Source organism: Pseudophryne corroboree, chromosome 3, assembly GCF_028390025.1.
Source record: "Pseudophryne corroboree isolate aPseCor3 chromosome 3, aPseCor3.hap2, whole genome shotgun sequence".
Lineage (NCBI taxonomy): Eukaryota > Metazoa > Chordata > Amphibia > Anura > Myobatrachidae > Pseudophryne > Pseudophryne corroboree.
Window position 1 is genome coordinate 680,458,825 of NC_086446.1, and position 23,922 is coordinate 680,482,746.

Below are 23,922 nucleotides of genomic sequence, written 5' to 3' on the forward strand. Positions count from 1 at the left end.
TTACCAAAAGATAAAACTGGTTAGGTGGAGCACAGTGAGCTGTGGGCTGCAGGAGACTGAAGACTGGAACTGCTGGAACCTGTAGTTCCACAGGTTCAATTCACAGGGAATACTCTGAAAACAGAGGACTGAAGCCAGGAGACCCCTGTTCATTAGGAGTGATACAATGAAGACTGCGGATTCCTGACACCAAGGAGCCACAGGTGGGACATAGGGAGGTTGAATCCGTAAAACACCCTGAGTGAATGTATGAACATCAGGCAGAGTTTCAAATTTTCTCTGAAACCATACCGACAAGGCAGAAATATGAACCTTGAGGGAGGCCAGCCGAAGGCCCAAGTCCAGGCCCTGTTGTAGGAAGGTCAAAAGTTTGGTCGTCATGATTGCTAGATGCGCACCAAGCAAAGTAAGAATTCCAGACCCTATGGTAAATCCGAGCAGAAGCCAGCTTACGGGCCTTCAACATAGTTTAAATGACCGCCTCAGAAAATCCTTTGGCCCTCAGTACGGAAGCTTCAAGAGCCACGCCGTCAAAGCCAATAGGGCCAAATCCTGGTAAACACAAGGGCCCTGAACGAGGAGGTCTGGCCATTGCGGAAGCAGAAGAGGACGCTCCAGCGAGAGACCCTGTAGTTCTGAAAACCAATGCCGTCTGGGCCACGCTGGAGCTATTAGAAGAAGGATTCCTCCTTCTTGCTTGAACTTCCTCACTACTCTAGGCAGGAGTGACACCGGAGGGAACATAGAATTGCCATTGCATCCACGTACGCCGCTTGAGGATCCCTTATTCTTGCTCCGAAGACCGGAACCTTGTGATTGTGTCGAGACGCCATCAGGTCTACATTTGGTAGGCCCCACTTGTCCACTTGGAGTTGAAATACTTCTGGATGAAGGCTCCACTCTCCAGCGTGTTCGTCCTGATGACTGAGGAAGTCCGCTTCCCAGTTGAGGACCCCCGGAATGAACACTGCCGATATGGCTGGCAGATGGCATTCCACCCATTGAAGAATCTTTGTCACTTCCGTCATTGCCATGCGGTTTCGAGTGCCGCCTTGATGATTTATGTACGCCACCGTGGTAGCGTTGTCTGACTGTACTTGAAAAGGCCTGTTCAGTACCAGATGATGGGCCAGTTTCAGAGCATTGAACACTGCTCGCAATTCCAGAATGTTTATCGGGAGGAGAGACTCCTCCCTGGTCCACCGACCGTGAAGAAAGTGTTGTTTCAATACCGTGCCCCAACACCTCAGACTGGCATCCGTCGTCCCAGTTGGAGATCCAGAAGGGACGACCCCTGCTCAATCGTTGGTCCTGCAGCCACCAGGTCAGTGACAGACGGGCCTCCGGAGACAAGGAGATAATTTGAGACCCGATCCGGTGAGGCAGGCCGTCCCACTTGGCAAGAATCAGTTTCTGCAGAGGGCGGGAATGAAATTGAGCGTACTCCACCATGTCGAAAGCCGACACCATGAGGCCTAGTACTTGCATCGCCGAGTGTATCGACACACGCGGACGAGAGAGGAAGCAACGTATCTTGTCCTGAAGCTTCAGGACTTTCTCCTGTGACAAAAACAACCTCTGGTTATGTGTGTCCAACAACGCTCTGTGTCCAACAACGCTCCCAGATGCACCATGCTCTGGACAGGGACCAGGGATGATTTCTTCCAGTTGATGAGCCACCCGTGGGCTTGCAGAAACTGGACCGTCCGATCCAATTGACGGAGGATAACTTCTTTGGAATTGGCCAGGATCAGCAGGTCATCCAAATACGGCAGGAGTGAAGCCGTCATAACTGCCATGACCTTGGTGAAGATTCGCTGAGCCGTGGTCAGACGAAACGGTAAAGCCCGGAATTGGTAATGGAGATTGCCAATAGCAAACCGCAGGTATTGCTGATGTGACATGGCAATAGGGATATGCAGGTAAGCATCCTGTATATCCAGGGATACCATATAGTCCCCTGGTTCCAAAGCCAGGACAATAGAGCGAAGGGTCTCCATACGAAACTTGGAGACCCTCACAAGCTTGTTCAAAGATTTGAGGTTGAGAATGGGTCGGGATGAACCATTCGGTTTGGGGACTAGGAACAGCGTTGAATAGTACCCCCTGCCCCTCTGAGCCAGTGGCATCGGCACTACCACTCCGGTGTCCAGGAAGGATTGTATCACTAAACGGAGAGTTGTTGCCCTCACCTGATCCGAAGGGATATCCGTCAGGCAACAGCGAGGAGGGGGACGTGTTTTGAAGGATATAGCGTATCCGTGAGTGACGACTTCCCGTACCCAAGCGTCTGAAGTGGTCTTCAACCATACCTGGGTGAACTGTAGAAGGGGGAGGACCGCCCCATCATGCCGCAGGCTTGTCAGATTTGGAAGCTGACTGACGGGCAGCCCAGGCACGTTTAGACTTGGTGCTTTTGGAAGTGCGAGACTGTTTTGGGTATGCCTGACCCTGTGCTTTGCCCAGAGGGCGAAAGGAACAAAAGGAAGTATTCTTAGGTTTTAGGGCCGAAGGAGTAGTATTAGGTAGACATGCAGTCTTAGCAGACGCCAGGTCAGCGACAATCTTGTTGAGATCCTCACCAAAGAGGATGTTTCCTTTAAACAGGAGCACCTCCAGGGTTTTCTTAGAGTCCAAGTCCACCGACCAGGACCACAACCAGAGAATGCGGCGAGCCAAAATGGAAGTCGTAGCAGCCATGACCGCCAGAACACCGGCATCTGAAGCTGCTTCTTTAATGTAATGAGATGCCGTGACAATGTAAGAGAGACATTGTCTGGCATGTTCAGAAAATTGGAAGGAAACTCAGCCTCTATTTCCTGAGCCCACGCCTCAATAGCTTCTGCGGCCCAAGTAGCCTCAATGGTGGGCCTATGCGCAGCCCCTGCAAGGGTATAGAAAGCTTTTAAGCAGCCCTCCACACACTTATCCGTCGGCTCCTTGAGAGAAGTGACGGTAGTGACAGGCAGAGCAGATGACACCACCAGCCGAGCGATTTACGAATCTACCGGCGGTGGTGTTTCCCAATTTTTACTCAATTCTGCTTCAAGGGGATAGCGGGCTAGATTCTTCTTGTGCGGGGTGAACTTCTTTCCTGGGTTCTCCCAGGATTCCTGACGTATGTCAACCAAGTGGTCAGAATGAGGTAAAACTAATTTAGTAACCTTCTGACGTTTGAACCTGTCCGGTTTCTTTGATGTAGTAGCAGGCTCAGGATCATCATCAATCTGAAGAATGAACCTGATGGCCTGAATAGATCAGGAACATCATCCACCTGTGAAAAAGATTCCCCATCAGAAACGTCATGATCAGAGTCTGTGGGGTCAGTATACATGCCATCTTCATCGGAAAAGAGGTATCCGGAACATGCGTGGATTGAGAGGAAGTAACAGCCCGCTTAGAGAACTTCTTAGGTTTAGTCTTAGGCGGGCGAGGGTCAGAAATACGTTTATCCAAAGATTTATTCAAGTGTTGTAACTGAGTGGACAGAGCATCTGTCCATGGCGGATTAACCGCAGGGACCATATAAGGCTGATAAGGCACAGTAGGTCCCATAGGGGCGCAAGTCTAGTTACCAGCGTAGTCAGTAAATTAGAAAAGGCAGACCAAGGCGGGCCCTGATGTGGCCCCGTTGTTTCAAACTGACTGGGGGGGGTACAGAACCCCCAGAACCTGAATCCTCCGCAGCCATGTTATCCTTAAATGCATTTGGGACATCATAACCGCGCACGGCGGAATCAGCCCCAGACCCATCGCCCCCTGTAGCTGACATGATATGAAAGCGTAAACCACGGGCGACACAGTAGAATATTAGCAGATATAATACCTAACACAGCACAAACAGAGGATTTCTAAGGTAAAATGTGACTGAAAAACACAGAGAAAAATACAAAATACGTATATCCTGTGAAATACCTATATTATCTACTAACCCTGACGCACGGAGCCCCCTCAGGTTACAGAATATAGGGATAGCAGTAGGAGTGAGATACACGGAGTAGAGATCACACAGCAGCTATATACACACACACACACACACACACACACACACACACACACACACACGTACAATGCAGGAATTATGACAAACAGTAAAACTGCACTGTACTAGCAATACTATTACTGAGTAAAGCTATATATATAAACAGATATATCAATGCACAGTAAAAACTGGATGAATATCACAGGGTACTTGTACTAAATAACCCTGAAGTATGCACTTGTTCTTAACTAACACTGTCTAAATGACATGTAGAATACTTAAGTGTCCTGTAAATGCACAGCACTGATGATGCAGGCGGCCTTACAGAGGAGGCATCACTTAGCAGTCCCAGAATCAGCGCAGCTGTGTGTAATGGCGCCCAAACGCTGACAGGGAGCGAGGGAGACAGAGAGATGCAGCTCCAGGGCGGGAACATTTACTCTAAATGGCGCCAAGGGGCTTGGGGAGGGGCTACAGGTCAGAGCCTTATCCCCTTGCTGGACTTCACCACTGGGTACTGCGAGCCTTAATAAAATGGATTGTAGCCTAATCCAACCTGTGCCCTTGCCCTGGTGGTCTAGTGGGGTCCCTGTACTGCCACAGTGTCCACGCCAGCGCGCGCGGCCCGCCTCCTAATGGCCGCGGCGGATCGCGATTTCCAGCGGGTCCCGCCTGGGGGCCCCCTCTTATCTCCACCCTGAGTGCGGCCACGCGATCCCGGAGAACTTTGGTTAGTGTGTGTGCCCTGGGTGAAGAACCGGAGCCTCCGCTGTAAGTACCCGGCAACCAGGAACGCGGGAGTATACAGCGCCACTGGGGGAGGTGATGGAGCTGCAGCAGGAGATATCAGAATGATATCTAGCACTAGAGTGCCTCTGCTGCAGCCCTTGAAGTCTTCTATCTTCTTAAAAATAGCTCTTCTTAGGCCTGCCTGTTAGCTGCCTGCTCTGCAGGCATCAACTTACAGACTGAGCTCCTGTGCACGGAGGCGGGGTTATAGAGGAGGCGGCGCTGAGCATCTTGGGAACAGTCAAAGCTTTTAGCCTGTTGGTGCCTCGGATCAAGATCCTATTCTACACCCCAGTGTTATTCCCTGTGGAATACCAGTGTACCCCGCTGCAGAAAGCAACAATATGATTTTTAGCTATTTTGTCATAAAACATGGATGCCGCTGTCAGGTACACTTCAACTCCATAGCATCCACAAATTAATTGCTGGCTGTCGTTCCCGTTGTCCGTCCTGCGTTAACTCAGTTTAAAATCTGCTTTAACCATCCTCCTACTGGCAAATCTACTGCAAGGATTTCATAACCCTGCCCATAAATTCATCTGCTTCTCTGCAAGGATGTAATGTTGCCCTTTGGAAGTGGTACCCTCTATTGATAATTTAGCAAAAAAATAAACTTAATTATAATTTAGTGATCTCATAACTGATTTTATGGAAGTGTTTCAGCAAAATCTGTGAACTCTGGATTAAGCACAACAATACATGTTCTCCCTGTGTTTGTGTGGGTTTCCCCCTGGTGCTCTGGTTTCGTCCCACACTCCAAAAACACACGGCTAGGTTAATTGGCTTCTACAAAAATGAATTGTAGTGGTTATGTGGGATAGGGAATATAGGTGTTTATTTACTAAGCCTTGGATGGAGATAAAGTGGACGGAGATAAGTGACCAGCCAATCATCTCCTAACTGCCATGTCACAAGCTGGGTATGAAAAATGATAGTTAGGAGCTGACTGGCTGATACTTTATCTCTGTCCACTTTATCTCCAGCCAAGGCTTAGTAAATAGACCCCATAGATTGTAATAGTATTCACTCTAGGCAGTGGCGGATCCAGGGGGGGGGGGGGGGGGGGGGGGGCACGCGGGCCCGTGCCCCACCTGTCATGTCTGGCACTTAAAAAAAAACAAAAAACAGTCCCTTGAAAAAAGAAGCGGCGGAGCAGACAGTGCAGTTCACTGGCGCCCGCCGCGATAAAGGGTCTAGTGGCGACGGCAGCAGTACTAATGAGTCAGACTGACTCATTAAGTAAGCTGCAGCGGCGGCCAGTGTGTTAGTAGTTGGGAGCCAGTGGGAGGCATGTCAGTGCCGCGGTGGACAGATTTCTGCTGGCTGGTGCGGCTTAGTGTCTGGCTGTTTTGAACAGGACCATCAGGAGAGACAACCCACCTGTTGAAGCTGCTTGCGGCTCAGACGGAAGCTTCCCACCAGCGCTAATTCATTCAGCCGCACAGATAGAAGCCGCCAGCCGATTCCAGGATACCGTCCCGGTCTGCAGGTAGTGAATATCAGCTATTCAGACTGTGCATACCCGGGGACGCTCGGGCTGCACAAACTCCTCGTACCTGTAAATAGGTCCCTCACTATAAGCATAAGGGACAGAGTGAGTAAGATACCTGTGACCATTTGATTCTGATACACACAGATATTTGGACATAATTACTGGTGACTTTTGAATATAATTAGCCGGCTGCATTTAAGCTCAGAGGAATATAGTCTTTATTGAACTCTTGGATCAACTTCTGTCAGACTGGACGTTTTTATAATTAAGCACACATAATGTATGTATGTAACGGTATTAATGTGTGTGTATATATAGCCAGTTGGTGCTTCCCTCCCCTCTGTAGAATAACACCCCCCCCCACACACACACACTATTGGCCTTCCATATGGAGGAGACCCCCTCACTGCTGCCCTACCCTCCATATCCCCCCTTCCTCCTCCTACTGCCCTTGTTGTGAGGCCACGCGCACCTTCATGGGACCGCATGCCGAAGGCGTGCACAAGGTTCCCCCCCTGTCATTTTTTCCTGGATCCGCCCCTGACTCTAGGAGCATGGTGCTGATCAGTGAGCAGGGCATACTTTAATTTTGAAGGGATATTACATCATGTCTAAAATGTTGCTCTTCAAAACTAAAATATGCCCTCTTCACTAATCAGTACCATGTACCTAGAGTGAACACTATTGTAAGCTCTACTGGGGCAGGGACTGACTTGAATGTCTGAAATATTCTCTGTAAAGCGCTGCGGAATATGCATGCGCTATATAATAACTGTTAATAAATAAATCTGTTCTCTGTTATTTGTGGTAATCCCTAGATCAGCTTTTCCTGTTCTACTTGATCTTTCCTCATCCTCCTAAAATAGTGTTTGCCACACAGATATTCTATACACCACAATCTGCTGAACATTCACATGCCACCATATAATCTCATCGCCTAGGCGGTCTCTCTGCTGCTTGATGTGAATCAACTGGTGGAGTTTGTTTCTCCTCAGGATGGACCGGCCAGGACGTAGTAGGGTGGTAGGGTTCCCTGTCGTATGCACAGAGCTGTATCAGACAAGCCAGTCAGGACGTAGTACATGCCGGCCAGGATGTAGTAGGGTACCCTGTCGTATGCATAGAGTGGAGTCTGACATGTCGGCCAGGATGTAGTAGGGTACCCTGTCGTATGCACAGAGTGGAGTCTGACATGCCGGCCAGGATGTTGTAGGGTACCCTGTCGTAAGCACAGAGTGGAGTCTGACATGCCGGCCCGGATGTAGTAGGGCACCCTGTCGTATGCACAGAGTGGAGTCTGACATGCCGGCCAGGATGTAGTAGGATAGTATATGCACAGAGTGGAGTCTGACATGCCGGCCAGGATGTAGTAGGATAGTATATGCACAGAGTGGAGTCAGATATTTTTGTTTGTTCACTGGAACCTTGTGACAATAAATATGTTTATGATCTGATTTCATAATCTTCTCATCTCATTTTAATTAATCCAGATCGTAAAATATGAAGGCTGAAATTTCCAATTTTAACATTGATGCCCCAAGATGGGATCAGAGTACATTCACGGGCAGGTTGAAGCACTTTTTCAATATTACGGATCCCAGGACTGCAGTTGTGTCCGAGGAAGAACTAGACAGAGCAAAAGTGCTTGTGGAGGCATGCAGGTAATTTCACAGAGATATTTTTGTTTGTTTGTTTTCCCTTCAAACTTTCAGGAATCTTAATAATGTAGCACAAAAATTAATGTTTTTTTTTAAATCCCATTATCAAAAACTGTATATAAGCCTCTTTTCTATTATTGAGGCTTTTATACGTTTTTGTCAGCTTTCCCACTTTCTTCACGTTGCAGCTGCATAGTTTCCAACATTGTCAAGTTTTTTGTTCCGGAGACACTTAACCGCTAAGGGGTGTATTCAATAACTGTCGGAAGCTGCCCTCTTGTCGGAAAGACGGCAGCTTCCGACAGAAATAGGTCGGAAGGGGTTCCAACCTATTCAATAGGGGCTGATTTTTTCAGAGTAGTCGGGAATTCCCGACTTGTCGAAAAACACATGGATCGGCGGAACAGCCGCCGATCCACGTGCTTCTGTCGGAAATGGGGCCAAATCCGACAGGTCCCCGGCCAGGCACCTCTCTCCCTGCAGCGCCTCCCCCCGCCACCGCAGACATGTCCCCCCTGCAGTCAGCTCCTCTCTCCGGCCGCCGATCTTTGCTCCCCCTGCCACCCGCAGGCACCTCTCTCCCTGCAGTGCCTCCCCCCACCGCCCCAGTCATGTCCCCCCGCAGCCAGCTTCTTCCGCCGGCCGCCGATCTCTGCTTCCCCCGCCACCCAGCTTACTCCCGCTGCCGTCCCGCTCACACCCACCTCCATCTGCACCCCTGGCCGCTGCTGTCAGCGCATCCGCAGCCACTGACAGCAGTGGCAGGACAGGACCCTACGTACGGCCAAATCCGACAGTCGGATTTGGCCGTCCATTGAATAGGGGTTGTCTGATCCATTCCGACAACTGCATGTCGGAATGGATCCGACTCTTATTGAATATACCCCTAAGCCAGTGCATCCAGGGAAAAGCACAATGCACTCTGGGCAAACCTAAGAGCACAACAGTCCCTGTTGTGTCATGTCTAATAATATTCCTTTAAAATAAAGGTTAATTGCTTAAGCCTATAGAATAAGCAAGTGTGGTAAGAAATATTTAACATGTAGAAAATAGTAATTTTTTTGAATAGTTGGTCAATACTAAAAAAAAATAGGGATTTTCTAGTGACAGATTTTTAAAACTTGGATGTTAGGGACAGTTGGCAATTATGCAGATTTTCATCAACCAGAAAACTAGTTAAAAAAACAGATAGCCAGATAGAAGATAAATGCCCCTGGACCAGGGCCAGAGTAATGGTCACCATGGGGCTTTGACTGAAAATGTTCAAGGGTATGAAAAACAGAAGTGCTTATAACCAGTGCCGTGTGGGTATGGCCATTGTCATGTGGGTGTGGCCAATGCCATGTGGGCATGTACACTTTTACACAATCAGCTGCAGAGTTTCCCTAAATGTCATGTTTTTTTAATTAGTGGTTGGAAAACAGAACATTACAGAAGCACAAAATGTACTGTCACTGTTTCAGTTGGAGGACTATGGGGGAATTCAATTAGCCATGGTAATTTACCGCGGACTAATTGACCTGCTGGGGCTATTCAGTTAGTCCCTAATGGGCAACTTCTCCACTGGCTCACTTCTCCTCACTTTTCACTGCTTCATGAATAGACCCTTAAATGAGCATGTCAGCAGCACTTATCGGGGATTTTTTTTACATGTCTGAACAAACTACCCTAAAAAATCCCAGATAACTAGGGGGTTAACAGGTCCGGCAACCCTTTTAACACACGAATCCATGAACACTTCACAAATTCCGTTTGTTAACACCTGTTAACACGGGGCGCGGATAAAAAAGTGTCTGAAATTGAATAGACCTGGGCATTAAAGCACAAGGCTACCACCCTTTTTCACCCAAGGTAATTTACAGCTGGTAATTGAATTCCCCCTATGTTTTCATGTATACTGATGTCTCAAAATAATAGCCTACCTTAGACCTAGGCCTTGGTTGCATTTTAACCTGGCTGTATCCCATACTTGCATGTTAAAAGTACTACAATATGAGATAGAGTCTGTACTAGGAGCATCAAGAACTGGATATTTAGGGGATGTGTATTTGTTTATATAAATGATGGGGTTCACCTTTTGCAGATTGTCATATGACTAATATAACCAATTGTGTTCTTCCGTTTTGACCTCTGTTCTATTTGCCAGCTAATAAATAAATATAGAGGTGTGTCATTTGTTATTTAGAGCAGTGTTCTCGATTGGGGTTTTATCCATAACTTGGAGCAACATGCATAAAATAAAGAACTTTTATGTAATAGCTACCCCTGTCTTTTCCCTTTAGTCTGCCTCAAAGTGACTGAAGGAATGGGTGAAAATGGCTGCATTGCCTTATATGAAATAATGTAGTCGATTAAAATTAATGCCTCAATTTTGGGAAAATTTAGGGTCCCATTGCTGTTGCAATAGCACATCGTGGCTATTCCCCGCAATTCACTCCTATTTCAATTGTCCCAAATCAGCAATTATGTTCTTTTTTTTGTTCTTTCTGATCGTCCCTTTTATATTTTTATTTAGAATTTTATCTCAGCATAGTAGGTTTCCTTTACTTCCATCTCTACGAGTGGGTGAAAACAGTAGTCTCTTTATTCTGGTTGGACTAGACTGCAGTGTGCTTTTACATCTGCATATTTACATACAGTCCAAAAATGTGCTCTATTCAACAGGGGTTGGCAAAGCCTTAAACCAGGGCTGTGAATGTAATGCAAATTCCATATTAAATGGTGCTGAAACAAATAAAGCAATTTTGTCAGTGAAAAGTGTAGAGTGACTGGCCTGTAATGAGTTTATGCTGTCCTCCTCCTAAGGGCTAATTTGATTGCAGGTAAGATGCTGCCAGACAGTGTGAGGACGGCTGGGTATGATGATCACATGACATGGTTAGGCTAGATCAGTTTAACTCTTATCATTTTTAATGTTTAGATTTTGTGTGAACGCCATTAAGCAAGCTCCCTCGCTTAGAAAAACCCTTTCTGCTAATTAATGTAAATCAGCTTCCTTGTTGTTGAACCTATTAACAGCAGTGGCAACCAGTGTCAGACGGGGTCACGAAGGGCCCACTTAGAGATGCAGTGGTAGGGTCCCAAGCTTAAGGGGTGTGAACAGCCATATGAGGCGGTGTGGCCAGCCACCACAGAGGGACATGGACAACTATTAGAGAGGTCAGTCTGCAAAGAACAGGGTCCCTTTTTTAATAGAAACAAACCAAGCACTCAAATTCATCCATGGTCCTGCTCCACTAAGTTACTGACCCTCCAGTAGAGTACAGTAACAATACATAATTTGAGTGCACAGTCTGCATCCTGAACCTTAGAGGATGGGCTCACAGACAGTGTAGTCCACCAGGTATTTCCCCTGTTGGCCAGTCTCAATCTGGTGGCAACCCTACTGTGTAACTTTGATAGGAGGGGTGACTAGGAATATTAAACAGAAAAATGAAGAGTTTTATTCGCTTTGCTTATCCATTGTCCAATATGTCTAAAAGTCTTGTTATTGCGAAAAGCCCAGATTGGACTGTGTGTTCTGTGTTTAGAGCAGGTGGCACTCCACCAGGCACCAGCATTGAGCAACTGCACTATGCCAAGAAACTGTATGATTCTGCTTTCCACCCTGACACCGGGGATAAGATGAACCTGATCGGCAGAATGTCCTTCCAGGTCCCAGGAGGAATGGCAATTACCGGCTGCATGTTACAGTTTTACAGGTATGCTCAAATCACGCTGTGATTTTTAAAACATTTTTTATTTATACTAAATTGTCCCCTATTCACAGCCACAAATGTTATTAGATACGGTTATTATTGATGGTCTTTGACGATGAGTGACCACTGTAGCTTTGGTTAACACAGGGGTTCCCAAACTTTTATCAATCACGGCGCCCTAGAGCATCAGAAATTTTTATCACGGCACCCCTAAGCCAAAAGTTCCTTATTGAGAAATTTAGAGATAGATATTAAATGAAGTCATTTGTGTTTATAGGTCATCCTTCGGTTCAGTTATGTGGTTACGTTTGGTTATGTTTGTCCACATATTGTATGATTGGCATAAATAATTTGAATTGGTCCTGGATAAACCAATCCAAGTGTACTGAGGCACCCCAGGGTGCCACGGCACACAGTTTGAGAACCACTGGGTTAACACAAGGTTTCAAAATAGAAAATGCCTTTTGCTTAATGCTTGCAGCATATACTTTCAGATCGGTGCTTCAAGCACTAAAGACGCTGGCTTAACAAGAGCTATTTTTATGGACCATATGCTGATTTTCAGTTGGGGGACAAGGACCAGTTTCAGTGCACGTGGGAGTGAATTATCCCAAACTGGAGGTACTGGCATGGAACCCCCAAAGCTCTGCTAGCTTTGGTCAAGGGGCTGTTCTTTATTCCATCCAAACATGAATATTAGACTACTTTAAGATACCATTTAATGTGGTCTTTATAGACCTGAGGCTTCTAGAGACAGACACCAGCCTTGGACAGGAGCAGCAGTAATATGCCATATTAACAGAATCTGCCCTAGTAATTGAAGACTACAGTTTAATTTCCGTCCTCTCCACGTGCTCTAGTAATAAAGTTGCTCCATCTGTCCCTTGGGTTGTTTACTTACAAGACCACTATCCATAATATTCAGTAGAATTTCTCTAGTTTACTTTGTCCTGACATGTTAATTATTATGCTTATACTTTATTGCTGTGAACTTGTATATGTGTGCCAGTGCCAGCATAATATTTCTCCAAGGCTGTCTGGTATTGCCTTTAGAGAAATAAATAAAATTAAAAAACCATTGGCCTCGTTACTAAATGTTCTTTTCTTTTCTGAGTCTGTCCAGGACATTTCAGGAATGCAGAGAATATTTTAGCATTTGTAAGAAAGCGCCCTCTTTTTGCTAAGGGGAGAAGGGTGTAATTCATTATTTATTAATGAATCTCTTGCTGAGTTAAATCAGAGTACTTTGCTTGTTTTGGCAGTTGCATTAAAATATGACTAACATTGAAAAATGCTGATACTTTTGTTGGGGGAACTGCAAAATGCCCTTGGAAGTATAATATACTGTATGTGACATTATTAACCAGCTGTAAGATACGAGGCTGAAGTTAGCTTCTTATTCGGCCAGCTTCTTATTCACTTCTTATTCGCGCTCCAGCTTCTTATTCACTTCTTATTCGAGCTCCAGCTTCTTATTCAGATCATTCAGTTTTGCAAGGGTTAATGAGTCTTGGGCAACAAATTTGACACCTGAAATTCACAGAGTAGGGTCCCTTTCATGTGACACACATGTACTGTATTTTGGCTTGCCCAACGCTGGTTTGGACATGAAATACGCTGGCAAAGTGGGCACATACACTATAATTTAACATTTTGAATAAGTAGCTGTAGTTTTGCAAGGGTTAACGAGTCTCGGGCAACAATTTTGACACCTGAAATCAACTGAGTCGGGTCACTTGCATATGACCCACATTCAGCCTCGTCTGTAAGATCCTATTATTTTCAGTAAATCATATATATATATATATATATATATATAATATATAAAAACACAAACACGAGGAACCACTGTACTCGCCATTCCCAGGGGTTGGGGTGCGGTGGGCTGTGACCACCGAACTCAAATATACCAAACAAAAAGCCCAGCACTCTCCTAAGCAGCTTCATTCACCTTAATGCTTTAATATACATCTAAATAAACAATGGGGTTTTGGTTTATGAATTGTACAATGCATGTAAGCTTGCGGCCCACTCCACGGGACCCCATTTCACCACAAGTCCTACTCTATCACATAGAGCTTACATGCATTGTACAATTCATAAACCAAAACCCCATTGTTATTTAGATGTATATTAAAGCATTAAGGTGAATGAAGCTGCTTAGGAGAGTGCTGGGCTTTTTGTTTGGTATATATTTCTCTATCGTCCTAAGTGGATGCTGGGGTTCCTGAAAGGACCATGGGGAATAGCGGCTCCGCAGGAGACAGGGCACAAAAGTAAAGCTTTTACAGGTCAGGTGGTGTGTACTGGCTCCTCCCCCTATGACCCTCCTCCAGACTCCAGTTAGATTTTTGTGCCCGGCCGAGAAGGGTGCAATTCTAGGTGGCTCTCATAAAGAGCTGCTTAGAGAGTTTAGCTTAGGCTTTTTATTTTACAGTGATTCCTGCTGGCAACAGGATCACTGCAACGAGGGACAGAGGGGAGAAGAAGTGAACTCACCTGCGTGCAGGATGGATTGGCTTCTTGGCTACTGGACATGAAGCTCCAGAGGGACGATCACAGGTACAGCCTGGATGGTCACCGGAGCCACGCCGCCGGCCCCCTCACAGATGCTGAAGCAAGAAGAGGTCCAGAATCGGCGGCTGAAGACTCCTGCAGTCTTCTTAAGGTAGCGCACAGCACTGCAGCTGTGCGCCATTTTCCTCTCAGCACACTTCACACGGCAGTCACTGAGGGTGCAGGGCGCTGGGGGGGGGGCGCCCTGGGAGGCAAATGAAAACCTTTAAAAAGGCTAAAAATACCTCACATATAGCCCCAGAGGCTATATGGAGATATTTACCCCTGCCTAAATGTACTAAATAGCGGGAGACGAGCCCGCCGAAAAAGGGGCGGGGCCTATCTCCTCAGCACACGGCGCCATTTTCTGTCACAGCTCCGCTGGTCAGGAAGGCTCCCAGGTCTCTCCCCTGCACTGCACTACAGAAACAGGGTATAACAGAGAGGGGGGGCAAAATAAATGGCAATATATTAATATAAAAGCAGCTATAAGGGAGCACTTAATCATAAGGCTATCCCTGTCATATATAGCGCTTTTTGGTGTGTGCTGGCAGACTCTCCCTCTGTCTCCCCAAAGGGCTAGTGGGTCCTGTCTTCGTATAGAGCATTCCCTGTGTGTCTGCTGTGTGTCGGTACGTGTGTGTCGACATGTATGAGGACGTTATTGGTGTGGAGGCGGAGCAATTGCCAAATATGAGGATGTCACCTCCTAGGGGGTCGACACCAGAATGGATGCCTTTATTTGTGGAATTACGGGATAGCGTCAACTCGCTTAAGCAGTCGTTTGCCGACATGAGGCGGCCGGACACTCAATTAGTGCCTGTCCAGGCGCCTCAAACACCGTCAGGGGCTGTAAAACGCCCCTTGCCTCAGTCGGTCGACACAGACCCAGACACAGGCACTGATTCCGGTGGTGAAGGTGACGAATCAACCGTATTTTCCAGTAGGGCCACACGTTATATGATTTTGGCAATAAAGGAGATGTTACATTTAGCTGATACTACAGGTACCACTAAACAGGGTATTATGTGGGGTGTGAAAAAACTACCAGTAGTTTTTACCGAATCAGAAGAATTAAATGACGTGTGTGATGAAGCGTGGGGTGCCCCGATAAAAAACTGCTAATTTCAAAGAAGTTATTGGCTTTATACCCTTTCCCGCCAGAGGTTAGGGAGCGCTGGGAAACACCTCCTAGGGTGGACAAAGCGCTAACACGCTTATCAAAACAAGTGGCGTTACCCTCTCCTGAGACGGCCGCACTTAAAGATCCATCAGATAGGAGGATGGAAAATATCCAAAAAGGTATATACACACATGCAGGTGTTATACTACGACCAGCTATTGCGACTGCCTGGATGTGCAGTGCTGGGGTAGTTTGGTCAGAGTCCCTGATCGAAAATATTGATACCCTGGACAGGGACAATATTTTACTGTCGTTAGAACAAATAAAGGATGCATTTCTTTATATGCGTGATGCACAGAGAGATATCTGCACACTGGCATCACGGGTAAGTGCTATGTCCATTTCGGCCAGAAGAGCTTTATGGACACGACAGTGGACAGGCGATGCGTAGAGGAGTTATTTGGGGTCGGTCTATCGGATTTGGTGGCCACGGCTACGGCCGGGAAATCCACCTTTCTACCTCAAGTCACTCCCCAACAGAAAAAGGCACCGACCTTTCAACCGCAGCCCTTTCGTTCCTTTAAAAATAAGAGAGCAAAGGGCTATTCATATCTGCCACGAGGCAGAGGACGAGGGAAGAGACAGCAACAGGCAGCTCCTTCCCAGGAACCGAAGCCCTCCCCGGCTTCTACAAAAGCCTCAGCATGACGCTGGGGCTTCGCAAGCGGACTCGGGGGCGGTAGGCGGTCGTCTCAAGAATTACAGCGCGCAGTGGGCTCACTCGCAGGTAAATCCCTGGATCCTGCAGATAATATCTCAGGGGTACAGGTTGAAATTAGAGACAGAGCCACCTCGCCGTTTCCTGAAGTCTGCTTTACCAACGTCCCCCTCAGAAAGGGAGACGGTTTTGGAAGCCATTCACAAGCTGTATTCTCAGCAGGTGATAGTCAAGGTACCTCTTCTACAACAAGGGAAGGGGTATTATTCCACTCTTTTTGTGGTACCGAAGCCGGATGGCTCGGTAAGGCCTATTCTAAATCTGAAGTCCTTGAACCTGTACATAAAGAAGTTCAAGTTCAAGATGGAGTCACTCAGAGCAGTGATAGCGAACCTGGAAGAAGGGGACTTTATGGTATCCTTGGACATCAAGGATGCGTATCTCCACGTTCCAATTACCCCTCACACCAGGGGTACCTCAGGTTCGTTGTACAAAACTGTCACTATCAGTTTCAGACGCTGCCGTTTGGTTTGTCCACGGCACCTCGGGTCTTTACAAAGGTAATGGCCGAGATAATATTTCTTCTTCGAAGAAAAGGCGTATTAATTATCCCATACTTGGACGATCTCCTAATAAGGGCAAGGTCCAGAGAACAGCTAGAGATGGGTTTAGCACTATCTCAAGAGGTGCTAAAGCAGCACAGATGGATTCTGAATATTCCAAAATCCCAATTAATGCCGACAACTCGTCTGCTGTTCCTGGGGATGATTCTGGACACAGTTCAGAAAAAGGTTTTTCTTCCCGAAGAAAAAGCCAAGGAGTTATCTGACCTGGTCAGGAACCTCCTAAAACCAGGAAAGGTGTCTGTACATCAATGCACAAGAGTCCTGGGAAAAAATGGTAGCTTCTTACGAAGCAATCCCTTTCGGCAGATTCCATGCAAAGGGATCTGTTGGACAAATGGTCAGGGTCGCATCTTCAGATGCACCTGCGGATAACCCTGTCGCCGAGGACAAGGGTATCCCTTCTGTGGTGGTTGCAGGAGGCTCATCTATTGGAGGGCCGCAGATTCGGCATGCAGGATTGGATCCTGGTGACCACGGATGCCAGCCTGAGAGGCTGGGGAGCAGTCACACAGGGAAGAAATTTCCAGGGAGTGTGGTCGAGCCTGAAAAAGTCTCTTCACATAAGCATTCTGGAACTAAGAGCAATCTACAATGCTCTAAGCCAGGCGGAACCTCTGCTTCAAGGAAGACCGGTGTTGATCCAGTCGGACAACATCACGGCAGTCGCCCATGTAAACAGACAGGGCGGCACAAGCAGCAGGAGGGCAATGGCAGAAGCTGCCAGGATCCTTCGCTGGGCGGAGAATCACGTGATAGCACTGTCAGCAGTATTCATCCCGGGCGTGGACAACTGGGAAGCAGACTTCCTCAGCAGACACGACCTTCACCCGGGAGAGTGGGGACTTCATCCAGAAGTTTTCCACATGCTATTAAACCGTTGGGTAAAACCAATGGTGGACATGATGGCGTCTCGCCTCAACAAAACACTGGACAGGTATTGCGCCAGGTCAAGAGATCCGCAGGCAATAGCTGTGGACGCGCTGGTAACACCTTGGGTGTACCAGTCGGTATATGTGTTTCCTCCTCTGCCTCTCATACCAAAGGTATTGAGGATTATACGGCAAAGAGGAGTAAGACTAGTGGCTCCGGATTGGCCAAGAAGGACTTGGTACCCGGAACTTCAAGAGATGGTCACGGACGATCCGTGGCCTCTACTTCTGAGAAGGGACCTGCTTCAGCAGGGTCCTTGTCTTTTTCAAGACTTACCGCGGCTGCGTTTGACGGCATGGCGTTTGAATGCCAGATCCTAAAAGGAAAAGGCATTCCAGAAGAAGTCATTCCTACCTTGATAAAGGCAAGGAAGGAAGTCACCGCGAAGCATTATCGCCGTATTTGGCGAAAATATGTTGCGTGGTGCGAGCAGCGGAGTGCTCCAATGGAGGAATTTCAACTGGGTCGTTTTCCTACATTTCCTGCAATCAGGATTGTCTATGGGTCTCAAATTGGGATCTATTAAGGTTCAAATTTCGGCCCTATCAATATTCTTCCAAAAAGAATTGGCCTCAGTCCCTGAGGTCCAGATTTTTATCAAAGGAGTACTGCATATACAGCCTCCTGTGGTGCCTAAGGTGGCACCGTGGGATCTAAATGTAGTTTTAGATTTCCTCAAATCCAATTGGTTTGAACCACTAAAGAATGTGGATTTGAAATATCTCACATGGAAAGTGACTATGTTACTGGCCCTGGCTTCGGCCGGGAGAGTATCTGAACTGGCGGCTTTGTTTTATAAAAGCCCTTATTTAATTTTCCATTCGACATAGGGCAGAGCTGCGGACGCGTCCGCATTTTCTCCCTAAGGTGGTATCAGCGTTTCACCTGAACCAGCCTATTGTAGTGCCTGCGGCTACAGACGACTTGAAGGACTCCAAGTTGTTGGACGTTGTCAGAGCCTTAAAAATATACATTTAAAGGACGGCTGGAGTCAGAAAATCTGACTCGCTGTTTATACTGTATGCACCCAACAAGTTGGGTGCACCTGCTTCTAAGCAGTCGATTGCTCGTTGGATTTGTAACAAAATTCAACTTGTACATTCTGTGGCAGGCCTGCCACAGCCTAAATCTGTTAAGGCCCATTCCGCAAGGAAGGTGGGCTCATCTTGGGCGGCTGCCCGAGGGGTCTCGGCATTACAACTCTGCCGAGCAGCTACGTGGTCAGGGGAGAACACGTTTGTAAATTTTTACAAATTTGATACCCTGGCAAAGGAGGACCTGGAGTTCTCTCATTCGGTGCTGCAGAGTCATCCGCACTCTCCCGCCCGTTTGGGAGCTTTGGTATAATCCCCATGGTCCTTTCAGGAACCCCAGCATCCACTTAGGACGATAGAGAAAATAAGAATTTACTTACAGATAATTCTATTTCTCGGAGTCCGTAGTGGATGCTGGGCGCCCATCCCAAGTGCGGATTATCTGCAATACTTGTACATAGTTATTGTTAACTAATTCGGGTTATTGTTTAGGAAGCCATCTTTCAGAGGCTCCTCTGTTATCATACTGTTAACTGGGTTTAGATCACAAGTTGTACGGTGTGATTGGTGTGGCTGGTATGAGTTTTACCCGGGATTCAAAATCCTCCCTTATTGTGTACGCTCGTCCGGGCACAGTACCTAACTGGAGTCTGGAGGAGGGTCATAGGGGGAGGAGCCAGTACACACCACCTGACCTGTAAAAGCTTTACTTTTGTGCCCTGTCTCCTGCGGAGCCGCTATTCCCCATGGTCCTTTCAGGAACCCCAGCATCCACTACGGACTCCGAGAAATAGAATTATCGGTAAGTAAATTCTTATTATATGTGTGTGTGTGTGTGTGTGTGTGTGTGTGTGTGTGTGTGTGTGTGTGTGTGTGTGTGTCCCTGGTTTGTGTTCATTATTTAATGTGCAGTGCTTTACTGAATGTCTGTAGGACCATGTGGGGCTTTAGTACAAATTGTTGACATGGTTTTAATGTTGACTTTTTAGATTGTCAGCACTGTGCATGTCGCCATAGCATTTTCTGTTGATTGTAGTCCTAATCCTTACTGTAAAATAGACCGCCGGTATTTAGGCCACGTTGACGGCATCTCCCACCCCCACTCCACATACAATTTAAATTCTCCATTGCACAAACACATACATATATTGTTTTTTGGACTGTGAGAAGGAACTTGAACAAACATAGGGAGAGCATGCAGATAGTGCTTTATTCAGGTTGTAATCCCTGGCAGAACAATGATTTAGGTCACAGATCCCATGTGCATACACAGCTGCCTGTCTAGTCAGAGGCCTGTGTATAAACCTTGTCTCACAGGTCTGTTAATTATTGCCCAGGCAAAACCTCCTGGTCTTGCTAAATATGTAACTGAAGTGGATGAGACCATTTTAACATTAAGATGTGTAATAAATACTATTTGCATCAGTAAAGGTGCTGCATATTAATTCTTAAGAATGAAACCTATCGAGGAATTTACATTAAAAGATTAAGTTGACTCCTGTTTTATTTATACTGGCTGTTACATTTTATATACCCCGTCTCAGTTGGTACAGTCTTTCACTTAGGCTCCTATTCCATATTTTAGTAATATTTTGTAATTATTTTTTTTTGTGCTTTCTAATATTTTCGTTTTCCATCAGTGTCATCATTGTTTTTTCTACTATAAATTATGTTTTTATTTTTCTTGTGGAAAAAGCTTGAATGCTGTTCCTCTGTTTTGTGGAATCAATTGGTTTCATAATAAAAAAAATGTTGTTATTATTATTATTAATAATAATTTCTTTATTTCTTTATTTTTTTAATAATTGTTGAAAACTTAAACAGGACCGTTCCCGCGGTAGTGTTTTGGCAGTGGGTTAATCAGTCATTTAATGCACTTGTAAACTACACCAACCGTAACGCAGCTTCTCCCATCACACCTGGGTAAGTCTATTATATCTCTTGACTGTCTCAGATTAATTTTATCTTTTGTGTATAATCTCCTATCCAGGGCCGGCTCCAGGTCTGCTAGCACCCAGTGCGATAAAATTTGAAAAACCAATTTATTATTATTAATATTAACAAAACACACAAATACACATTGGCTTCCACAGTAAAAAAACACACACATTGGCCCCCACAGGGAAAAAAAAACACACACACACACACACACACACACACACACACACACACAATGGCCCTCACAGGAAGCACACACAATGGCCCCCATAGGAGTTACCCACACAGGAAAAAACACATATTGTCCCCACAGGAAAAACACACACATTTTCCCCAAAGGAAAAAGATGCACATATTGGCCCCTACAGGAAAAAGAGACGCACACATTGGCCCCACATGAAAGAGATGCACACATTGGCCCCCACAGGAAAAAGAGACGCACACATTGGCCCCCACAGGAAAAAGTGACACACACATTGGCCCCCACAGGAAAAAGAGATGCACACATTGGCCCCCACAGGAAAAAGACGCACATATTGGCCCTCACAGGAAAAAGAGACGCACACATTGGCCCCAACAGAAAAAAGAGAAGCACACATTGGCCCCCACAGAAAAAACACACACACACACATTGGTCCCCCACAGGAAAAAACACATACATTAGCCGTGATAGGAAAAACACACACATAATGCCCCCACAGAAAAAAGATGCATACATTGCCCCCCACAGGAAAAAGATACACACATTCGCCTCCACAGGAAAATACATTGGACCCCATAGAAAAAATTAATGAAACAAACTTGAATTGAACCAACCACCACCAGAAGACTGAGGAGAGAGATAGGTACATGTGCTTGGTGTCACCCATAGGGTTAAAGCCAGACATACATGACCCCTCTTCCCTTTACCCTGTCAGGGCTGGGATCAGGTCCAAATCCTTTGGAAAACTTTAGATAATTCAATGTTCACAGAAAATTAAGGTAACACAAGTATTTATATTATATCTATATCACACACACAATATATCCAAATAGAATGCAGAGGCACTCCGGGATTCAAACAAGAAACAACCAACACCTCATAATGCAGTAAGCACCAGATTCTTATTGTATTGTATTATATATATATATATATATATATAGATAGATAGATAGAGGTATATATATATATATATATATAATTACCAAACCATGACAAACCTATACATATTCTCTCCCTTTTCCCTCTCTTTCTGTTTTCCACTCTATGTACATTGGCACCTAGCCCTTGGTTTCTGCCACCCTAATACTTATTTCAGTGTCATGTCCCCTGATGCAGAAAAGTTTATATACCATGTACATGTCCTACAATGTCTTGTACTGTAAGTCGTTGTTTTCTGGTTAAGCTAATTTTTTATGTACTTTGCTAGGCGCTGCAGCACCCTTGTGGCGCCATGTAAATAAATTACATATATATATCAAACAGCTTTCCGGGAGGACTTTTTATATTTATAAATCTGTGCTCTGGCATTAAGGATTCCATCTAAGTGACACTAACCTTCTGCATTTGGACATTTTAAGCTCAAAAAGTGACATCCATACCTTAGATTCTTTGTGAGCTCCCTAATGTGCTCTTTTAAATTGGGTTCATTTTATTTTCTCTGACGTCCTAGTGGATGCTGGGAACTCCGTAAGGACCATGGGGAATAGACGGGCTCCGCAGGAGACTGGGCACTCTAAAAGAAAGATTAGGTACTATCTGGTGTGCACTGGCTCCTCCCTCTATGCCCCTCCTCCAGACCTCAGTTAGAATCTGTGCCCGGCCAGAGCTGGGTGCTCCTAGTGGGCTCTCCTGAGCTTGCTAGAAAAGAAAGTATTTGTTAGGTTTTTTATTTTCAGTGAGATCTGCTGGCAACAGACTCACTGCTACGTGGGACTGAGGGGAGAGAAGCAAACCTACCTGCTTGCAGCTAGCTTGTGCTTCTTAGGCTACTGGACACCATTAGCTCCAGAGGGTTCGAACACAGGGCCTGACCTCGATCGTCCGTTCCCGGAGCCGCGCCGCCGTCCCCCTTGCAGAGCCAGAAGACAGAAGAGAAGCGATGAAATCGGCGGCAGAAGACTCCTGTCTTCATTAAGGTAGCGCACAGCACCGCAGCTGTGCGCCATTGCTCCCACAGCACACCACACACTCCGGTCACTGTAGGGTGCAGGGCGCTGGGGGGGCGCCCTGGGCAGCAATTATAATACCTTTTGGCACTTAAAATACACATAATACAGTCTGAAAACTGTATATGTGTAAAAAACCCCGCCATTAAGTTACATAAAACGCGGGACAGAAGCCCGTCGCTGAGGGGGCGGGGCCTTCTTCCTCAGCACACCAGCGCCATTTTCCCTTCACAGCTCCGCTGGAAGCAGCTCTTCAGGCTCTCCCCTGCAGTATCCTGATACAAGAAGGGTAAAAAAGAGAGGGGGGGCACATAAATTTAGGCGCAAATAAGATATTTAAGCAGCTATTGGGTAAATCACTTTTTATAGTGTAAATCCCTGTGTTATATAGCGCTGTGGTGTGTGCTGGCATACTCTCTCTCTGTCTCCCCAAAGGACTTTGTGGGGTCCTGTCCTCAGTCTGAGCATTCCCTGTGTGTGTGCGGTGTGTCGGTACGGCTGTGTCGACATGTTTGATGAGGAGGGTTACGTGGAGGCGGAGCAGGGGCAGATAAGTGTGGTGTCGCCCCCGACGGGGCCGACACCTGATTGGATGGATATGTGGAAGGTCTTAACTGACAGTGTCAACTCCTTACATAAAAGGTTCGATGACGCAGCAGCCTTGGGACAGCCGGGGTCTCAGCCCGCGCCTGCCCAGGCGACTCAGAAGCCGTCAGGGGCTCATAAACGCCCGCTGGCTCAGATGGTAGACACAGATGTCGACACGGAGTCTGACTCCAGTGTAGATGAGGATGAGACAAATGTACAGTCTACAAAAGCCATCCGATGCATGATTACTGCAATGAAAGATGTATTGCACATTTCTGGTATTAACCCGGTTACCACCAAGAGGGGTATTATGTTTGGGGAGAAAAAGCAGCCAGTGACTTTTCCCCCATCTGATGAATTAAATGATTTGTGTGAAGAAGCGTGGAGTTCCCCTGATAAGAAACTAGTGATTTCTAAGAGGTTACTGATGGCGTACCCTTTCCCACCAACGGATAGGTTACGTTGGGAAACATCCCCTAGGGTGGACAAGGCGCTGACACGCTTATCTAAAAGGGTGGCACTGCCGTCTCAGGATACGGCCGCCCTAAAGGAGCCTGCGGATAGAAAGCAGGAAGCTATCCTTAAGTCTGTGTATACACACTCTGGTACTCTACTGAGACCTGCTATTGCTTCAGCCTGGAT

The 23,922-nt window shown here is 46.4% G+C and overlaps 1 protein-coding gene across 2 annotated transcripts in view; it reads left to right on the plus strand.

Moving 5' to 3' along the window:
- Positions 1–23,922, plus strand: part of SFXN2 (sideroflexin 2) — a 192,452-nt gene that overhangs the window by 48,400 nt on the left and 120,130 nt on the right. For both annotated transcript variants that reach the window (XM_063961934.1, XM_063961932.1), the window contains exons 2-4: positions 7,754–7,924; positions 11,452–11,622; positions 20,431–20,529. In XM_063961934.1, the coding sequence (XP_063818004.1) occupies positions 7,764–7,924; positions 11,452–11,622; positions 20,431–20,529 (431 nt within the window). In that variant the 5' untranslated portion in view covers positions 7,754–7,763. The remainder of the gene's footprint in view (positions 1–7,753; positions 7,925–11,451; positions 11,623–20,430; positions 20,530–23,922) is intronic.